The 15196-nt window shown below is 37.6% G+C and overlaps 1 protein-coding gene across 1 annotated transcript in view; it reads left to right on the plus strand.

Annotated features, from left to right (window-relative positions):
- The window catches only part of SLC9C2 (solute carrier family 9 member C2 (putative)), an 83902-nt gene that overhangs the window by 19270 nt on the left and 49436 nt on the right, over positions 1-15196 (plus strand). The window contains exons 7-9 of the mRNA XM_039242365.1: positions 4073-4172; positions 6709-6852; positions 9362-9530. Of these exons, the coding sequence (XP_039098296.1) occupies positions 4073-4172; positions 6709-6852; positions 9362-9530 (413 nt within the window). The remainder of the gene's footprint in view (positions 1-4072; positions 4173-6708; positions 6853-9361; positions 9531-15196) is intronic.

The raw sequence follows: 15196 nt of genomic DNA on the forward strand, positions 1-15196 counted from the left end.
AAAATGAGAGCCAGGAGAGATGATCCAAAGGTCTTTTCAGCTCAGCTGTCTTTCATTCCATGGGCTCCAAACTGAGGGGACTGTAGGATGGCGGCCCTCACCAGAGGCTGGGAGGCAGGAGAGTAGAGGGAGAAGTCAGGTAGGTATATGTCTCTCTGGAAGAGAAGCAGGAGAGTGGAATAATCACAGGAGTCAAAGTGCCCAGCACTGGTAGACCTGTGCTGCAATAATCATTTGCTAGTTTAATCCAGTGAGATTGGCAATTCAAGTGTTTTACTGGCCTGATTGAGCTAACCAGTCCCCAAGAGCCATAGCAACTGCATCAAGACGGTCAAATCCTGATTCTGCTCTCACCCTGCCTGGTGGGGCAACTTCCACTTGTGAAAGACCTCAGGTATCAAGAGCTTAATTACTCTTGGCATCTCCAGTTACCTAAAAGTGCTGCTTTCTCTCTAGGTATATTGCCACCTAGGACTTGCTTATCTCCCTGAATAAGTAAAAATTCAGAAGAGTCATTTCCTTCATATTTCTAATTTCTTTTTTTTTTTTTCTCCCTGTGAAACTTTTATGGATACCTTAAATATCTGGAGAAAAAAATTTAAAAATTAGTATTTCCATCTTCCACCAGATCACAAGTTCCTTGATGTGAAGGCTCTTTTTTGTCTTTTTATATATCATCTTTTCTGTGTTCTCCCAGCCAAGCCCAGTGCTTCCTATATGCCCGAAAGTAATTTAACACATGTTGGTTGAATAAACTGATACTAGTCCTTGAAGAGTTTTGGAGTTAGGCAGACTTGAATTCAACCCCCACCTTCACAATTTATTAGCTTGTTGACCTTGGAATATTACTTAACCTCTAAGCTTTAGTTCGTTTCCTCATCTATAAAAATAATGTAGAAACACCTATTTTCTAGGGGTACTGCCAGCACTAATGAGATAACCCACATTATGTGACTTGCTCATGCTGAAAAGCTGGAGATAGCTCTTACCACTTGCAAGGGCTGATGGTACACATCACTTTCACAAGTCTGTTCAGGTGACGTCATGTTGACATTAGTCATATTGCTAGTATTTACATCATGGAAATTGGCAGACACTGTCTATCAGGGACTTTTTAAACTTGTTTAAGTTCCAGAGAGCTGCTTGTAAACATTTACTGGCTCACCACTGGACTCAAGTTAAGGCAGCTAACAAACATTGGTTCCCTTCCACTTTCCTTCTAAAAGATGGAGGTGCTTCTGGTCCATGCTTGGTAGGCCTGGACTGGATTGTCCCTTTCAGTCTCTGAAGAAACTACTGCTGAAGGAGCCTTGATGTTGGACCTCTAGCCTCCAGAATGGTGAGGCAATAAATTCATGCTGTTTAAGATAGTTTGTGGTACTCTTGCTATAGCAGTGGCAGGAAACAAAAACTTCTCCCTCCTCCATTGCACTTTCCTCTGCTTCAGGGATTAAAAAACCACTTTGGGCAGTCCTTTACTTTTATATTTAATAATTTCCTGACAGCAAAAATCAGTGATAGACATAGTATCACGAGAAGTTCCATTGCCAGAAATTCCATTGCTAAACATAGATAAAATTCTAATTCACACATTCTCCAATGTTACATTTCTGTCACGTTATCTAATTTTCTTTGTCTCCCCCTTTACTAATGAGCACTCAGTCAACTGGCTTAAGTCCAGGAAGCATCTGATTGAGGTTAGAGTGTCACCCTCTTTGAGCACATACAGTAATTTCCATTTTTGTCTCTATTATATTCAGTGCATAAAACCTGGACCTTGAAAAATCACTTGTATAAAAACATCCATTCTTTTCCAAGAAACAAAACAAAACAAAACAAAACAAATGGCCCAGACATTGCCTCACAAAAGACACATGCTTCTGGAACATTGTTGGTTGACAGGTTGGAAATATTCATATATCAGTCCATGGAAGAAAGTTTGAATTTAGGATACAAAAGGCACTTTAAGAGTCAGTGTATACTTCATGAAACATGGTAGGTTTTATAAAAGTATAAGCCAGAGGTATACCAAGAGAGGGGCTTAATCTAAGCCTGAAGAATATTATATCAAGTGATGTTATTCAGAATTTATGGGTAATGGAGATAACAAGAGCAGACTGAACATTTAGTTAATTTGGTTGTTTTAAAACTCTCTACAACCAATGCATCTCCTTCTTGCCGGTGCTGATACTCTCCAGTGTCTCTTTGCTATTGTCATTGGTCTAGATTATAGATGTCAAAGGCTTTCCATCATCACTTGAATATATTTTAGTTAGAAAACATCCAATCTTGAATCCTGGTGCTTAAGGGAGAAAAATCCCTTTGATTCCTCTTTTAGGGGGAGCTTCACTTTTTCTAAACCAGAGAGAGGGGCTTGTCCATAACATCTATTCTCTGTGATGGTTTTTTTTGCATTGAGTCAGAAAAACTATAACTACCAGGGTTCATGCTGATTAAAATTACTTCCTTTATTACATGGTCCATGACTTTTGCCCCCCTTCAGAACATTTAAAATACTATTGAATATAATAGCATTTGTAATTTTGTAAAAATGTCATCTCATTATAAAAGTAATGCATGTTTATTGTAGAGTTTTGGAAAAATAATGAAAAGTCAAAAAAGACAAAAATATCACCAATAAACCTGTTATAAATTAGACCATGGATACATTTTGGTATGTGTCCTCAGCCTTAAAAAAATACATATAAGCACATATACATATATTAATGTATGCCTTCATACCATGTAATCCTAAATCATTGGGATTATATGAAATAAGATGACATCAGTTTTAAATAACATCATTCACTGGTTTCCTTATAGCAGATGTTGTCTCTACTGTCTATTACTGAGAAATATGAGCTTTAAAATCCAGTAATACTGGAGCACCTGGCTGCCTCTGTTGGTGAAGCATCCGACTCTTGGTTTTGGCTCAAGTCATGATCTCACAGTTCATGGGATTTAGCCCCTCGTGGGCTGTCAGCACAGAGCTTGCTTGGGATTCTCCCTCTCTCCCTCTCTGTGCCCCTCCCCTGCTCAGGTTCTCTCTCTCACTCTCAAAATAAATAAATAAACATTTAAAAATAAAATAAAACAAAATCCAATAATACTAATTATAGGGAAGAGGAACCAAGATTTTGAGAGACAGTTTCCCTTTTGTCACACTTCCGAGCACTACCGGTTTTACTGTCATTTGTTATTCATATTATATCAGCTAGATAAGAAGGTAAAAAGAAATCTAGGGGCACCTGGGTGGCTCAGTTGGTAGAGCCTCTGACTTTGGCTCAGGTCATGATCTTATGGTTTGTGGGTTTGAGCCCTGCATCAGGCTCTGTGCTAACAACTCACAGCCTGGAGCCTGCTTCAGATTCTGTGTCTCCCTCTGTCTCTGCCCCTCCCCTGCTTGTTCTCTCTCTCTGTCTGTCTCTCTCAAAAATAAATAAATGTTAAAAATAATTTAAAAAAGAAATCTAAAGTGGACTGAAGTTATTAGGCAAACCAAAGGAATAATAAAATACTCTTCAAATAAACAGTATTAATTTACTAAGCAGTAAAGTGGATGTATAAAAACAGTGGAATAATAATAGTGACTATCATATATTTGTTATTGCTATCTTTTATTTAAAAGGGTGTCAGGCACCCTCAAAGCAATAATGCCTATGAGGCATTATTCTTTTAAACCCATTTTATAGATGCAGGGATGCTAACAAAGAAAAAAGAGGTCACATTCTCAGAGCAAATCAGGTCAGCCTTGCTCCAAAGTGCTTCGGATTTCTCTGTCTATTATTTATCAGGCATATTTGTTTACATATTATGTATGGCAGCTTCTGCACTACAACAGCTGAATTGAGTAGTTGCAACAGGGACTGTGTGGCCCACAGAAACTAAATATTTACTATATGATCCTTTACAAAAAAGTTTGCTGACCCCTGATCTACAGGATTAGCCCAATCCCTTGAAGCAACTTTCCAAAAAACACGACTCTTCAGTTTCTCACCAATTCTTCTCAAGCTAAAGTGCCTCCGTGTGCAGATTTGAATGCAACTAATTTTATTCATTTTCTTCTCTCCAGTGGAATTTTTGGGAATGTCAGGAATGATTGCATTAGTCACCGTAGGACTGAATTTAGATTCCTTAAGCTTTAAACCAAAGATGGAGTTAACAGTTACTAAGTAAGTCTCCTATTGTATACTTGGTATACATATATACTGGTATAGATATCACAGAAGTATAGTGCTTAAGTGGTTCTGCCTTCTTAGACACATTTCATAGCATTTTTCTATCATTTTATTTTTAGTTTTATTATTACCAGTTATATTTGAAAGAACTTAAAGTACCAACAATTGTTGATGTCAATTGATATTCTTTTATGAATAACTTATCCATAGCTCAGAAGATAACTCTTTGATAAAAATTTACTTTGGATTGTGGAAAGTTTAAAATATACTTCGTTCCTCTGTTTCCCCCATAAAGTACATGAAAGACAGTGTCCTACTATGGGAAGAGCTGGGAAAGACAAGTAGCAGAAAGATACAACACTTGTAAAACTCTTCCTTGCCTTTTACATTTGGTAATGCAAGGTGTCACATGAATATCTCTGGACAAAGGGAAAAGCCATTTGCTGTCTTCTCAGATAAATGAATTAGTCTCTCTCTGAGAGACTGTGCTAAATTACAGGATTGTTTTAGAGTTATTTCATACCAAGTCATAGCCTGGTGTGGATAGAATGAAAGCAAATGTTTAAAATAAGAAAAATAAGCCATAATTCTGAGCTTTCCCATGAAGATTATTTATTTTAATTTAAAATTTTTAATGTTTACTTTTGAGAGAGAGAGAGAAAGAGAGAGCATGAGCAGGGGAGTGGCAGAGAGAGAGGGAGACAGAATCTGAAGCAGGCTCCAGGCTCTGGGCTGTCAGCACAGAGCCTGATGGGACTCAAAATGCACAAACCCATGAGATCATGACCTGAGCCAAAGTCAGACAGTTAACTGACTAAGCAACCCAGGGTCTCCAGATTATTCTTCTTTTTCTTTTTTTAAACATAGAGGACTATCTATTGTTCCAAAATTATGGCCTGTCTACTTTTTTGTGTTTAAAATGTTCCTTTTATGAAATCCCAGTGATAGAAGATGGTACTTTTTTTTAAGAAAAATAACTTCATTTGGCAAAAAAAAAAAAAAAATGGCATCTATAACTCTTCTAATTTTGTATCGATGTGAATGACACTTCACTGGTTTTTAGAATCCAGAAGCTTAGGAATCAATAATTCACAGAACATATACTTTTTGTCTGAATTTGGACATTTTCCTGAACTCAGTCATGCTGTGTCAGTGTCATTATAAATCACTCATTATTATTCATTTAATTGTTTATTCTTGAACCTATTAAACCAGTCCTTTCTTAATGTTTACTGTGGCCTGTAATGTTTACTGTATCTTCGGTTTGAGGCTTTGTAAGTAAGTCTTTTCTCAGGAGGCACTTGTTGTTAGGTGGTGGGCATGTTGCTGTAAGAAGCTTATACATGTACAGAATTTTATATATTTATTGGGATTCTAATATGTTATGGAGACACTTGAAAAAGTATTCTCCTCAGTTATTGCATCATTTCTGAATTTCAGAAAACTAAGCTTTGGGGTTAGAGGTCCCCCACATACCCTTCTTTTCTCTGAGCTCTGAATCTAATGAATCAAGAGCTGGGAGTCAGATAGAGTGTCCAACCATCTGCCTACTCGGGGAAATGCAGTGTCAGAGGACATGGCTTCCATCTGCAGCCAAAATGAGGCTTCCTAATGCTTCTTTCCAAGTGTAGATCTTGAGACCCACCTCTAGGGAGACTGGTTTGTGGAACAGACACACTTGCCTAGTTTGCCAGATTGGAAAGTCCCAATGGAGGAAGGCCCAAGAGCAAGTGGAACTTGAGATCTGCCTGTAGAGGTCAGACCTGGCTTGGGTGCAGACATGTTACTGCATGGAACCAGAACAGCCCTGTGCCTTAACCGCTGTGTTCTGGTCTACTCAGTAAGATTCTTTGGGAGGGGGGCTAGATGTGTGGCTATTTGGAAAGCAATATGGGTGATTCTAAGTCACTTGTCTGCTTCTGAACGATGGTGATATAGAGGATTGATTGGCACTGTAGGAATTCAAAGGAGGACCACTTCCAAAGAGAGTGCTTAGGATGAGGAACATGGGATTAGAGTTAACCTTACAAGATTTTTAGGAATTCAGTGGATGAGAAAGCAGACAGGAGAGACTTTCAAGGTAAGAGACTTTCAGGAAAATCATGAATGGAGAAATCCTGCAGAGGGCACTGAGGTGATCCAGTCAGCTATCAAAAAGTCAAGGTTAACAAGGTGGTTCTGGGGTTAGCTGTGGCAGCCCCAACAGTCTGATATGATGCTGGCTAATCTCAGGAAAACTGCCACATCACCAACAGAGCGGGTGGAGATCCGTAATTTTCTCCCTTGCTCTTACAATTCTCCTATGAGAGGCAGTCCATGGGCATTTAGTGTGACGAGGGAATTGGAGAATATGGAGCTGGGGTATTTTAATTCCAACAATATACTCTTAAATATTGACTATAACAATGATGGAGGCAAGGACCTCTGCCAAGACAAGAATGATAGACATGTGATACATGCTTTTATGAGAAAAGATGACTATCTAAAAAACACATGGCTTAAAATGTGATTGATTTTCCATTTATCCTAGATTCCTAATAATGTTTTCAACTGTATACCAACATTTAATATATACTTTCTTTGGCATTGTAATTGGATGTGGAAAAAACAAGTTTTGGGGATTTCACACTATCGTTTTCATGTTCATCTTATTTGCAACAGTGAATTTTGTAAGGTAAGAATTATATTTTAAAGTTTGCTTATTGGACTTAGGTTCTTAAGCCCAGAATCAGAATTGGGAGGCAGCAGGTGAGGGCAACAAGAGCTCTCTGGATGTGGAGTCAGAAAACCTGTGTTGTTGTCAAGGTCTTGACAATAGCTTGCTATGCAGTTAGGGGAAGTCTGTTTACTCTTCCGAGTTTCATCTGGAAAAAGAGAAGGGGCAAGAACAGTGGCATCAGCACAACTCATGAATTTGATAGAGATGCAAATTCATGGGTCATCTCAATGCACTGAATTGCATCTCTGGAGATGAGATCCAGGAAGCCGTTTCAACATTTTTGTTAATGGTGGAGCAACACTGGACCTGATTAATGACTCCTAACATTTTTGTTGACTTTCATCCTCATTTATTATCATCTATAGCTATGATAAAGCCATTTATTAAGCCCTTACCATGTACATTATGCCATTAATACTCATAGAACCCTATGAAGTAGGTGTTACTGTGTCGTTTCACAGATGAAGCCCAGGGAGGTTAAAAGCTTGCCTAGAGTTACCCAACTTGAAGGGCAGAATTGGGGTTTAAACTCAATCCCCATGAGCACGTTTTCTCTCAAATGCCATTTGCCACTTGTCTTGGCGGTTGTGTCTTCAATAAGAATTCATGACAGTGTCTCTGAAAACATTGTCATTTCCACTTAGGATAGGCCTGGCCAATGAGCTTACTTTATAAGATGTTCTCAAGGGACCTTGCTTTTGCTGACTCTCAGGTCACCGCATGCCACTCTCACACAGAAGGATGTGTATGCAATTTATGTTTCTTTCTCATGCCACTCTCACACAGAAGGATGTTTATGCAATTTATGTTTCTAACTTGGAGGCTCATGTGCAAGTTGAGTCTGGTCATAGAACATGAAGAAAGATAACTGGTTTTTTGTACATTGTTCGACTCAGCTACACATATGGCATCTCATTTCATTTCATAACAACACTAGGAAATGAGAATTTTATAGATGAAGAAACTGGCCAACAAAGGCCAAGTACCTTGCCCAAAGTCAAATGGCTATAGTACCAGAGATCTTGTGGGAACTTATGGTTCCGCCTCCCTAGAGGAGGGGCTTTAGTGGAAGGAGTCAGCCCAAGGGGCCCTCAAAGTATGGGTGGGCTTTCCAGAAAAGACTTGTTGAGAAAAACATTTTAGAGAATGTGCCAACCTAAGGCCTGGACATAATTATTGTTAACAAGTATTGAGTGCTGACCACATTCAAAACATCATTCTATGAATGAATGCCCCATGTAAGCCCTATGAATGTTGCCCCATGTAATTGAATCTTCAGAATAATCCTCTGAGGCAAATACAATTATTATTATTTATTGTCTCTACTTTACAAGTGACAAAATTGAGGCTTAGAGAGGTTAAAGACCTTGTTTAATTTTACATGGTTAGAGAAAGAAGCCTAAATTTTAACCCTGATAGATCGACTCCAGAGCCCTTGCGACACTGCTTTTCTGGTTTTGGTTATCAGGCAATGGAATGAGTTGTTCCATTTTGTCAGGACTAGAGGGTATTTCAGAGAAAAATCATTTAGTAGGGCTGAAAAGTTTGGTAAGAATTGCTTTGCAAAAGGTTTAAATGCAAGGTAGAGGAGTTAGCCCAAATTCATTACGTACATTATAGATGGTAATTGCAGATTTTCTGTTTCTCAGTGATAGGCATCCTCTAAACTGTCTTATGAAATTCCCCTCTGAGTAACTGATACACAATATATTTTTTGAGTCTAAGAACATGTCACTTTTATTTCTGCTGAAATCTCATTTGAGGGATAGTACTGATATTCTTTTGGTGCAGATCTCCTAAACACAGATTCTAAATTTTTGGTACAGAGTCTTACAGAAAAATGATCTGTAGACACTTATGGTAAGCATAGCATAAGAATAGAGTTGTTGGATCACTATGTTAATAGTCGGTCAACTATTGTTATTCAACTATTCTGAAAAAAAAAGAAAAGAAAAAGAAAAATGATATGTAGAGAAATAGGCACAGATTGAAATTATTTATGTGGTGTTTATGATTCTCATGGAAGCTCAAGAGAAATTTGATTAAGCTAAGTTTATTAATTTGCCTACAATAATTTTACTTTTTGGCCATCATCTGCGCATCCTCTTGGCCTCATTTCTAATCTAGTCATGGTCTTCCAGGGAATAGATGAACTTGTCAATGTTATTTGAAGAAACTTCTCTCAGAAATATACTACCCAAATCCAAAAAAGTGCCCAAGTATTAATGATAGTTTCTTATATTTATATAAAATTTCTAGCACTGTTTTTTGAGATTTGAGTATCCTATGCAAAATTTAGACAGTAGATTTGTTTCTTCCCAGAAAAGTTGAATGACATCAATAAACTGAATTATTTTCTCTTTCCTGAAAAAAATTTCTATGAAATTTAGTTTTTAGTAGTGTCCACCACAAATAACATTAATACATAAGGTGTGATTTTAAAAAAATTTTTTTTTCTCCACAGGTTACTTACTATTGTGTTAGTGAGCCCTCTTCTGATGCAAGCAAATTATGACTATAACTGGAGATGGGGAATTGTTATAGCATGGTCTGGAATTAAAGGAGTTTTTAGTTTACTCTTGGCACCTGACATTCATAATCTGGCTAGTCAAAAAATGGAATCACCACAAACGGTAGGAAAAATCATCTCACAATTATTTATATTTATTCATTTTGTTTATTTGGTAGCACTTGTCACAGTACCCAATAATAAAGTTAACCATTAAAATTTTTTTTTAATTTAAATTCCAGTTAGTTAACAAACTATGTAATATTAGTTTCAGATCTACAATTTAGTGATTCAGTACTTCCATACAATTCCTGGGGCTCATCACAAGTGCTCTCCTTAATCCTCATCACCTATTTCACCTATCCCCTCCCCCCTTTTTGGTAACATCAGTTGTTCTCTATAGGTAAGAGTCTGTTTCTTGGTTTTCCTCGCTGTCTCTCCTTTTCTCCATGCTTGTTTGTTGTTTTTTTTTCTTAAATTCCACATACAAGTGTACTCATATAGTATTTGTCTTTCTCTGACTGGCTTATTTTGTTTAAGATAATACTCTCTAGCTCCATCCACATCCTTGCAAAAGGCAAGATTTCTTTTTTTTTAATGGATGAATAATATTCTATTGTATATATATATATATATATATATATATATATATATATATATACCACATTTTCTTTATCCATTCATCAGTCAGTGGATATTTGGGCAATTTCCATAGTTTGACTAATGTACATAATGCTGCTAAAAATATCAGGGTACATATATAGTTTGAATTAGTATTTTTGTATTCTTTGGGTAAATATCCAGTAGTACAATTGTTGGATCATAGGGTAGTTCTATTTTTAATATTTTGAGGAACCTGTATATATTCCCACCAAGAATGCAAGAGGGTTCCCTTTTCTCCACAGCCTCTCCAACACCTGTTGTTTCTTGTGTTGGTGATTTTAGCCATTCTGACAGGTGTGAGGTGATATCTAATTGTAGTTCTGATTTGTATTTCCCTGATGATGAGTGGTGTTGAGCATCTTTTCATGTGTCTGATGGCCATCAGTAGGTCTTCTTTGGAAAAATGTCTATTCATGTCTTCTGCCCATTTGTTAATTGAATTATTTGTTTTTTAGGTGTTGCATTTTATAAGTTCTTATACATTTTGGATACTAACCCTTTATCAGATATATCATTTGCAAATATCATCTCTCATTCTATAGTTTGCCTGATTTTTTCCTTTACTGTGCAGAAGTTTTTTTTTTTTGTTTTTTTTTTTATGAAGTCCCAATAGTTTATTTTTGCTTTTGTTTCCCTTGTGTTAGGAGACACATCTAGAAATAAGTTCCCAAGCCTGATGTCAAAGAGTTTACTGCCTGTGTTCTCTCTAGGATTTTATCATTTTCATTTCTCACATTTAGGTATTTAACTCATTTTGAATTTATGTTTGTGTATGGAGTAAGAAAGCGGTCTAGTTTCATTCTTTTGCATGTTGCTGTCCAGTTTTCCCAACATCATTTGTTGAAGAGACTGTCTTTTTCCCATTGAATATTCTTTCCTGCCTTGTCAAAGATTAATTGATCATACAGTTGTGGGTTCACGTCTGGGTTTTCTATTCTATTCCATTGATCTATGTATCTATTTTTCTGCCAGTACCACAGTGTTTGGTCACTACAGCTTTGTAATATAACTTGAAATCTGAATTGTGATGCCTACAGCTTTGCTTTTCTTTTTCAGTGCTGCTTTGGCTATTAAGGGTCTTTTGTGGTTCCATAAAAATTTAAGAATTACTTGTTAGCTCTGTGGAAAAATGCTGGTGGTATTTTGCTAGGGATCGCATTAAATGTGTAGATGGCTTTAGGTAGTATAGATGTTTTAACAGTATTGGTTCTTATGATCTATAAACATGGATTTTATATCCATTTCTTTGTGTCCTTTTCAATTTCTTACATCAGTGTTTTACGCTTTTCAGGGTACAGGTCTTTCACCTCTTTGGCTAGGTTTATTCATGGGTAACTTATGGTTTTTGGTACAATTGTAAATGGGATCGATTCCTTAATTTGTCTTTCTGCTGCTTCGTTATTGGTGAATAGAAATGCAACAGATTTATGTACATTGATTTTTTTTTTTTTAGCCTGCATCTTTACTGAATTCATGTATCAGTTCTAGCAATATTTTTGGTGTAGCCTTTTGGGTTTTCTATATAGAGTATTATGTCATCTGCAAATAGTGAAAGTTTGACTTCTTCCTTGACGATTGGATGCCTTTTATTTTTTTATGTTTGATTGCTGTGGGCAGGACTTCCAGTACTATGTTAAGTAACAGTGCTCCATCCCAAAGGTTTTGCACCATTGTGTTTCATTTTCATTTGAAATGAAATTGTATTTTTAAAATTTATTCTTTTATTTCCTGGATAACTCATTCATTGCTTAGTTGCATATTGTTTAACCTTTGTGTATTTATGTTCTTTCCATTTTTTTCTAGTGGTTGACTTCAAGTTTCATAGCATTGTGGTCAGAGAATATGCATGGTATGATCTCAATCTTTTTGTACTTGTTAGGCCTGATTTGTCACCTGGTATGTGAGCTATTCTGGAAAATGTCTCATATGCACTTGAAAAGAATATGTATTTTGCTGCTTTAGGAAGGAATGTTCTGAATGTACCTGTTAAGACCATCTGGTCCAGTGTATCATCCAAAACCCTTGTTTCCTTGTTGATTTTCTATTTAGATGATCTGTAATGGGGTTGTTAAAGTCCCCTACTATTATTGCATTATTATCAATTAGTTACTTTATATTTATTATTATTTTACATATTTGAGTGCTTTCATGTTGGGTACATAAATATGTACAATTGTCTTCTTGTTGAATTGTCCCCTTTATTATGATATAGTGCCCTTTTCATCTCTTGTTAGTCTTTATTTTATTTTATTTTATTTTATTTTATTACAAATAGTTTATTGTCAAATTAGTTTCCACATAACACTCAGTGCTCATCCCCACAAGTGTCCTCCTCCATGCCCATCCCTCCTTACAGTCTTCATTTTAAAGTTTAGTTTTTCCAATATAAGTATTGCTACTCTGGCTTTCTTTTGACACCCATTTGCATGATAAATGTTTCTCCATCTCCTCACTTTCAATCTGCAGGTGTTCTTTAGGTCTAAAATGAGTCTTTTATAGGCAGTATATAGATGGATCTTGTCTTTTTTATTCATTCTGACACACTGTGTTTGTTTGTTTTTTAATGTTTATTTATTTTGAAAGAGACAGAGAGCATGAGTAGGGGAGAGGCAGTGAGAGAGGGAGAGAGAGATTCCAAGCAGGCTCCATGCCCAGCTTACAGAGTCTGATGTGGGGTTCAAATTCATGACTGCAAGATCATGTCCTGAGCCACAACCAAGAGTCTGATGCTTAACTGACTGAGTCACCCAGACACTATTGTGTCTTTTGATTGGAGCATTTACTCCATTTATATTCAGAGTAATTATTGATAGATATGTATTTAGTGCCATTTTATTACTTGTTTTGTCATTGTTTCTGGAGATTTTCTCTGATCCTTTCTTGTCTTTGTCACTTTGGGTCTTTCCTTTTTACTCAAATAATCCCCTTTAATGTTTCTTGCAGGGCTGGTCATGAACGCCTTTAGTTTTTTTTTGTCTAGGAAACTCTTTATCTGTTTTTCTTTTCTGAATGATAGCTTTCCTGCATAGAGTATTCTTGGCTAAAGATTTTTCCCATTCAGTGCTTGAGTTTATGATGTAACTCCCTTCTGGCCTGTCATGTGTCCGTTGAGAAATCTGTAGCTAGCTTTATGGGTCTTTCCTTGTAAGTTAAGGACTTCTTTTGTCTTCTTTTGTCTTTATCAATATAGTTTACAAATTTAATTGCAATGTAACTTAATGTTGTCCTGCTTTTGTTGATTTTGATGAGTTTTCTGTGCCTACTGGGTCTGGATGTTTGTTTCCTTCCCCAGATTAGGGAAGTTTTCAGGTATTATTTTCTGTCCCCCCTTCTCCCTTCTTCTTCTGGGACTCCTATAATACGACTATTATTACATTTGATGGAGTCACTGAGTTCCCTAAGTCTATTTTCACGTTCCATAAATTTTTCTCTCTTCTGTTCAGCTTCCTTATTTCCCATTATTTTGTCTTCTTTATCACTTACTCATTTCTCTGCTTCTTCCAGCTTTGTGTTCATTGCATCAAGCCTGTTTCCAATCTCAGTTATTATGTTTTTCATTTCTGACAGTTTCTTTTTTAACTCTTTTATCTCTGTGGTAAGGGTCTCCCTGAAGTCTTCCATTCTTTTCTCAAGCCCCCTTGAGTATTGTGATTATTGCTTTAAATTTTCAATCAGGCATGTTACTTATATCTGTTTTAAGTTTCTGCCTTCTCTGTGTTAGAAAAGCCAGTTTCCTGCTCCTGAGAGTAGTGGCTTTATGAAGAAGAAGTCATATAGTGTCCAGGGCCTGTTGCTTCAGGGAGTATCTCTGGTGTATGTTGCATGAGCTCTGCTGTTGTGTTTTGGCTGCTCAGTCCTTCAGGCCAGCTGTCTGCAGAGGCTTTCTTTGCCTGCAGTGGGCACTCTTTGGTCCTTGGTCAGAGTGTGGTGAGTTTTAACTAGATGTGCTCTGGTCTGCTTGTTAAGTAAGACCTGATACTACTTCCACTAGAACCAAAGCCCTGTAGAACTCTCTGATTAGGAGACATGGTGTGGGCAGGGGTTTCTGCTGGTCTTCTGGGGAAGGGGATGACTAAGCTGGTACTGAGGCAAGCTTGATCAAGAAGGGCAGTCCTACCAGAATGCATAGGTGTGGGACTTGGTGTAAGCAGGTAGGCAGCCCTGTGGGTGCTACTTTGCTTTCTGCAGGTGGCTCTGTGTTTAAGATGAGGGACAGGGAAGGGAAATGGCTCCAACCAGCTCCTTTGTCCTCAGAGAGGCATCTCCACGGTATCTGCCTCTCAGGGAAGCACTCTGAGAGGAGTGAATAATCTCCCCACTGCCTACTCCAAGCATTTTTCAGATCACTGTTTCCACATCATCTGCCCCAGTTAGTTTACCTGCCTTTTTTCTGGGAGTAGGGCAACACCCTCAGGGCTCTATCTCAGTCATTGATCTTTCAAAGTCCATTCTTCAACCCCCACTCATTGTAAGAACTCACAAAAACTAGCCCCTCATGTTTTCCCACCCAATGACTTTGGGGAAGTGTTCTCCTGTGCATTCCCCTGTGTGCTCCATTCTCTCTCTCTCCCTCTCCTTTCTCTGTGATCAGGGCTCCCTCATCTTCATAGCACTTGTGATCCATTTCTCCCCCAAACCACATCTCCATACTTCCTACCTTCCTCGATATGGCTTCTTCTCTCCAGAGCTTTAGTTGTGGAGTTTGTTCTGTCAGTCTTCAGGTTGATTTCTGGAGTCTTACAATGATTTGATAGTTATCTAGTATGTTCATGGGATGAGACAAGCCTGGGGTCCTCCTTCTCCTCCACCATCTCCTCTCCCTTCTCCTAAAGTTAACCATTAAAACAATTTTAAAAAATGTTTTATTTTATTTTTGGGACAGAGACAGAGCATCATCGGGAGAGGGGCAGAGAGAGAGGAGACACAGAATCTGAAGCAAGCTCCAGGCTCTGAGCTGTCAGCACAGAGCTCGATGTGGGGCCTGAACCCACGAACCATGAGATCATGACCTGAGCTGAAGTTGGACACTTAACCAACTGAGCCACCCAGGCATCCCTAAAGTTAACTACTTTAAAAATTAGATTTGATGGGGAGCCTGGGTGGCTCAGTCAGTTAAACATCTGACTT

The sequence above is a fragment of the Hyaena hyaena genome, unplaced genomic scaffold (genome assembly GCF_003009895.1).
Source record: "Hyaena hyaena isolate Hyena2069 unplaced genomic scaffold, ASM300989v1 scaffold_209, whole genome shotgun sequence".
NCBI lineage: Eukaryota > Metazoa > Chordata > Mammalia > Carnivora > Hyaenidae > Hyaena > Hyaena hyaena.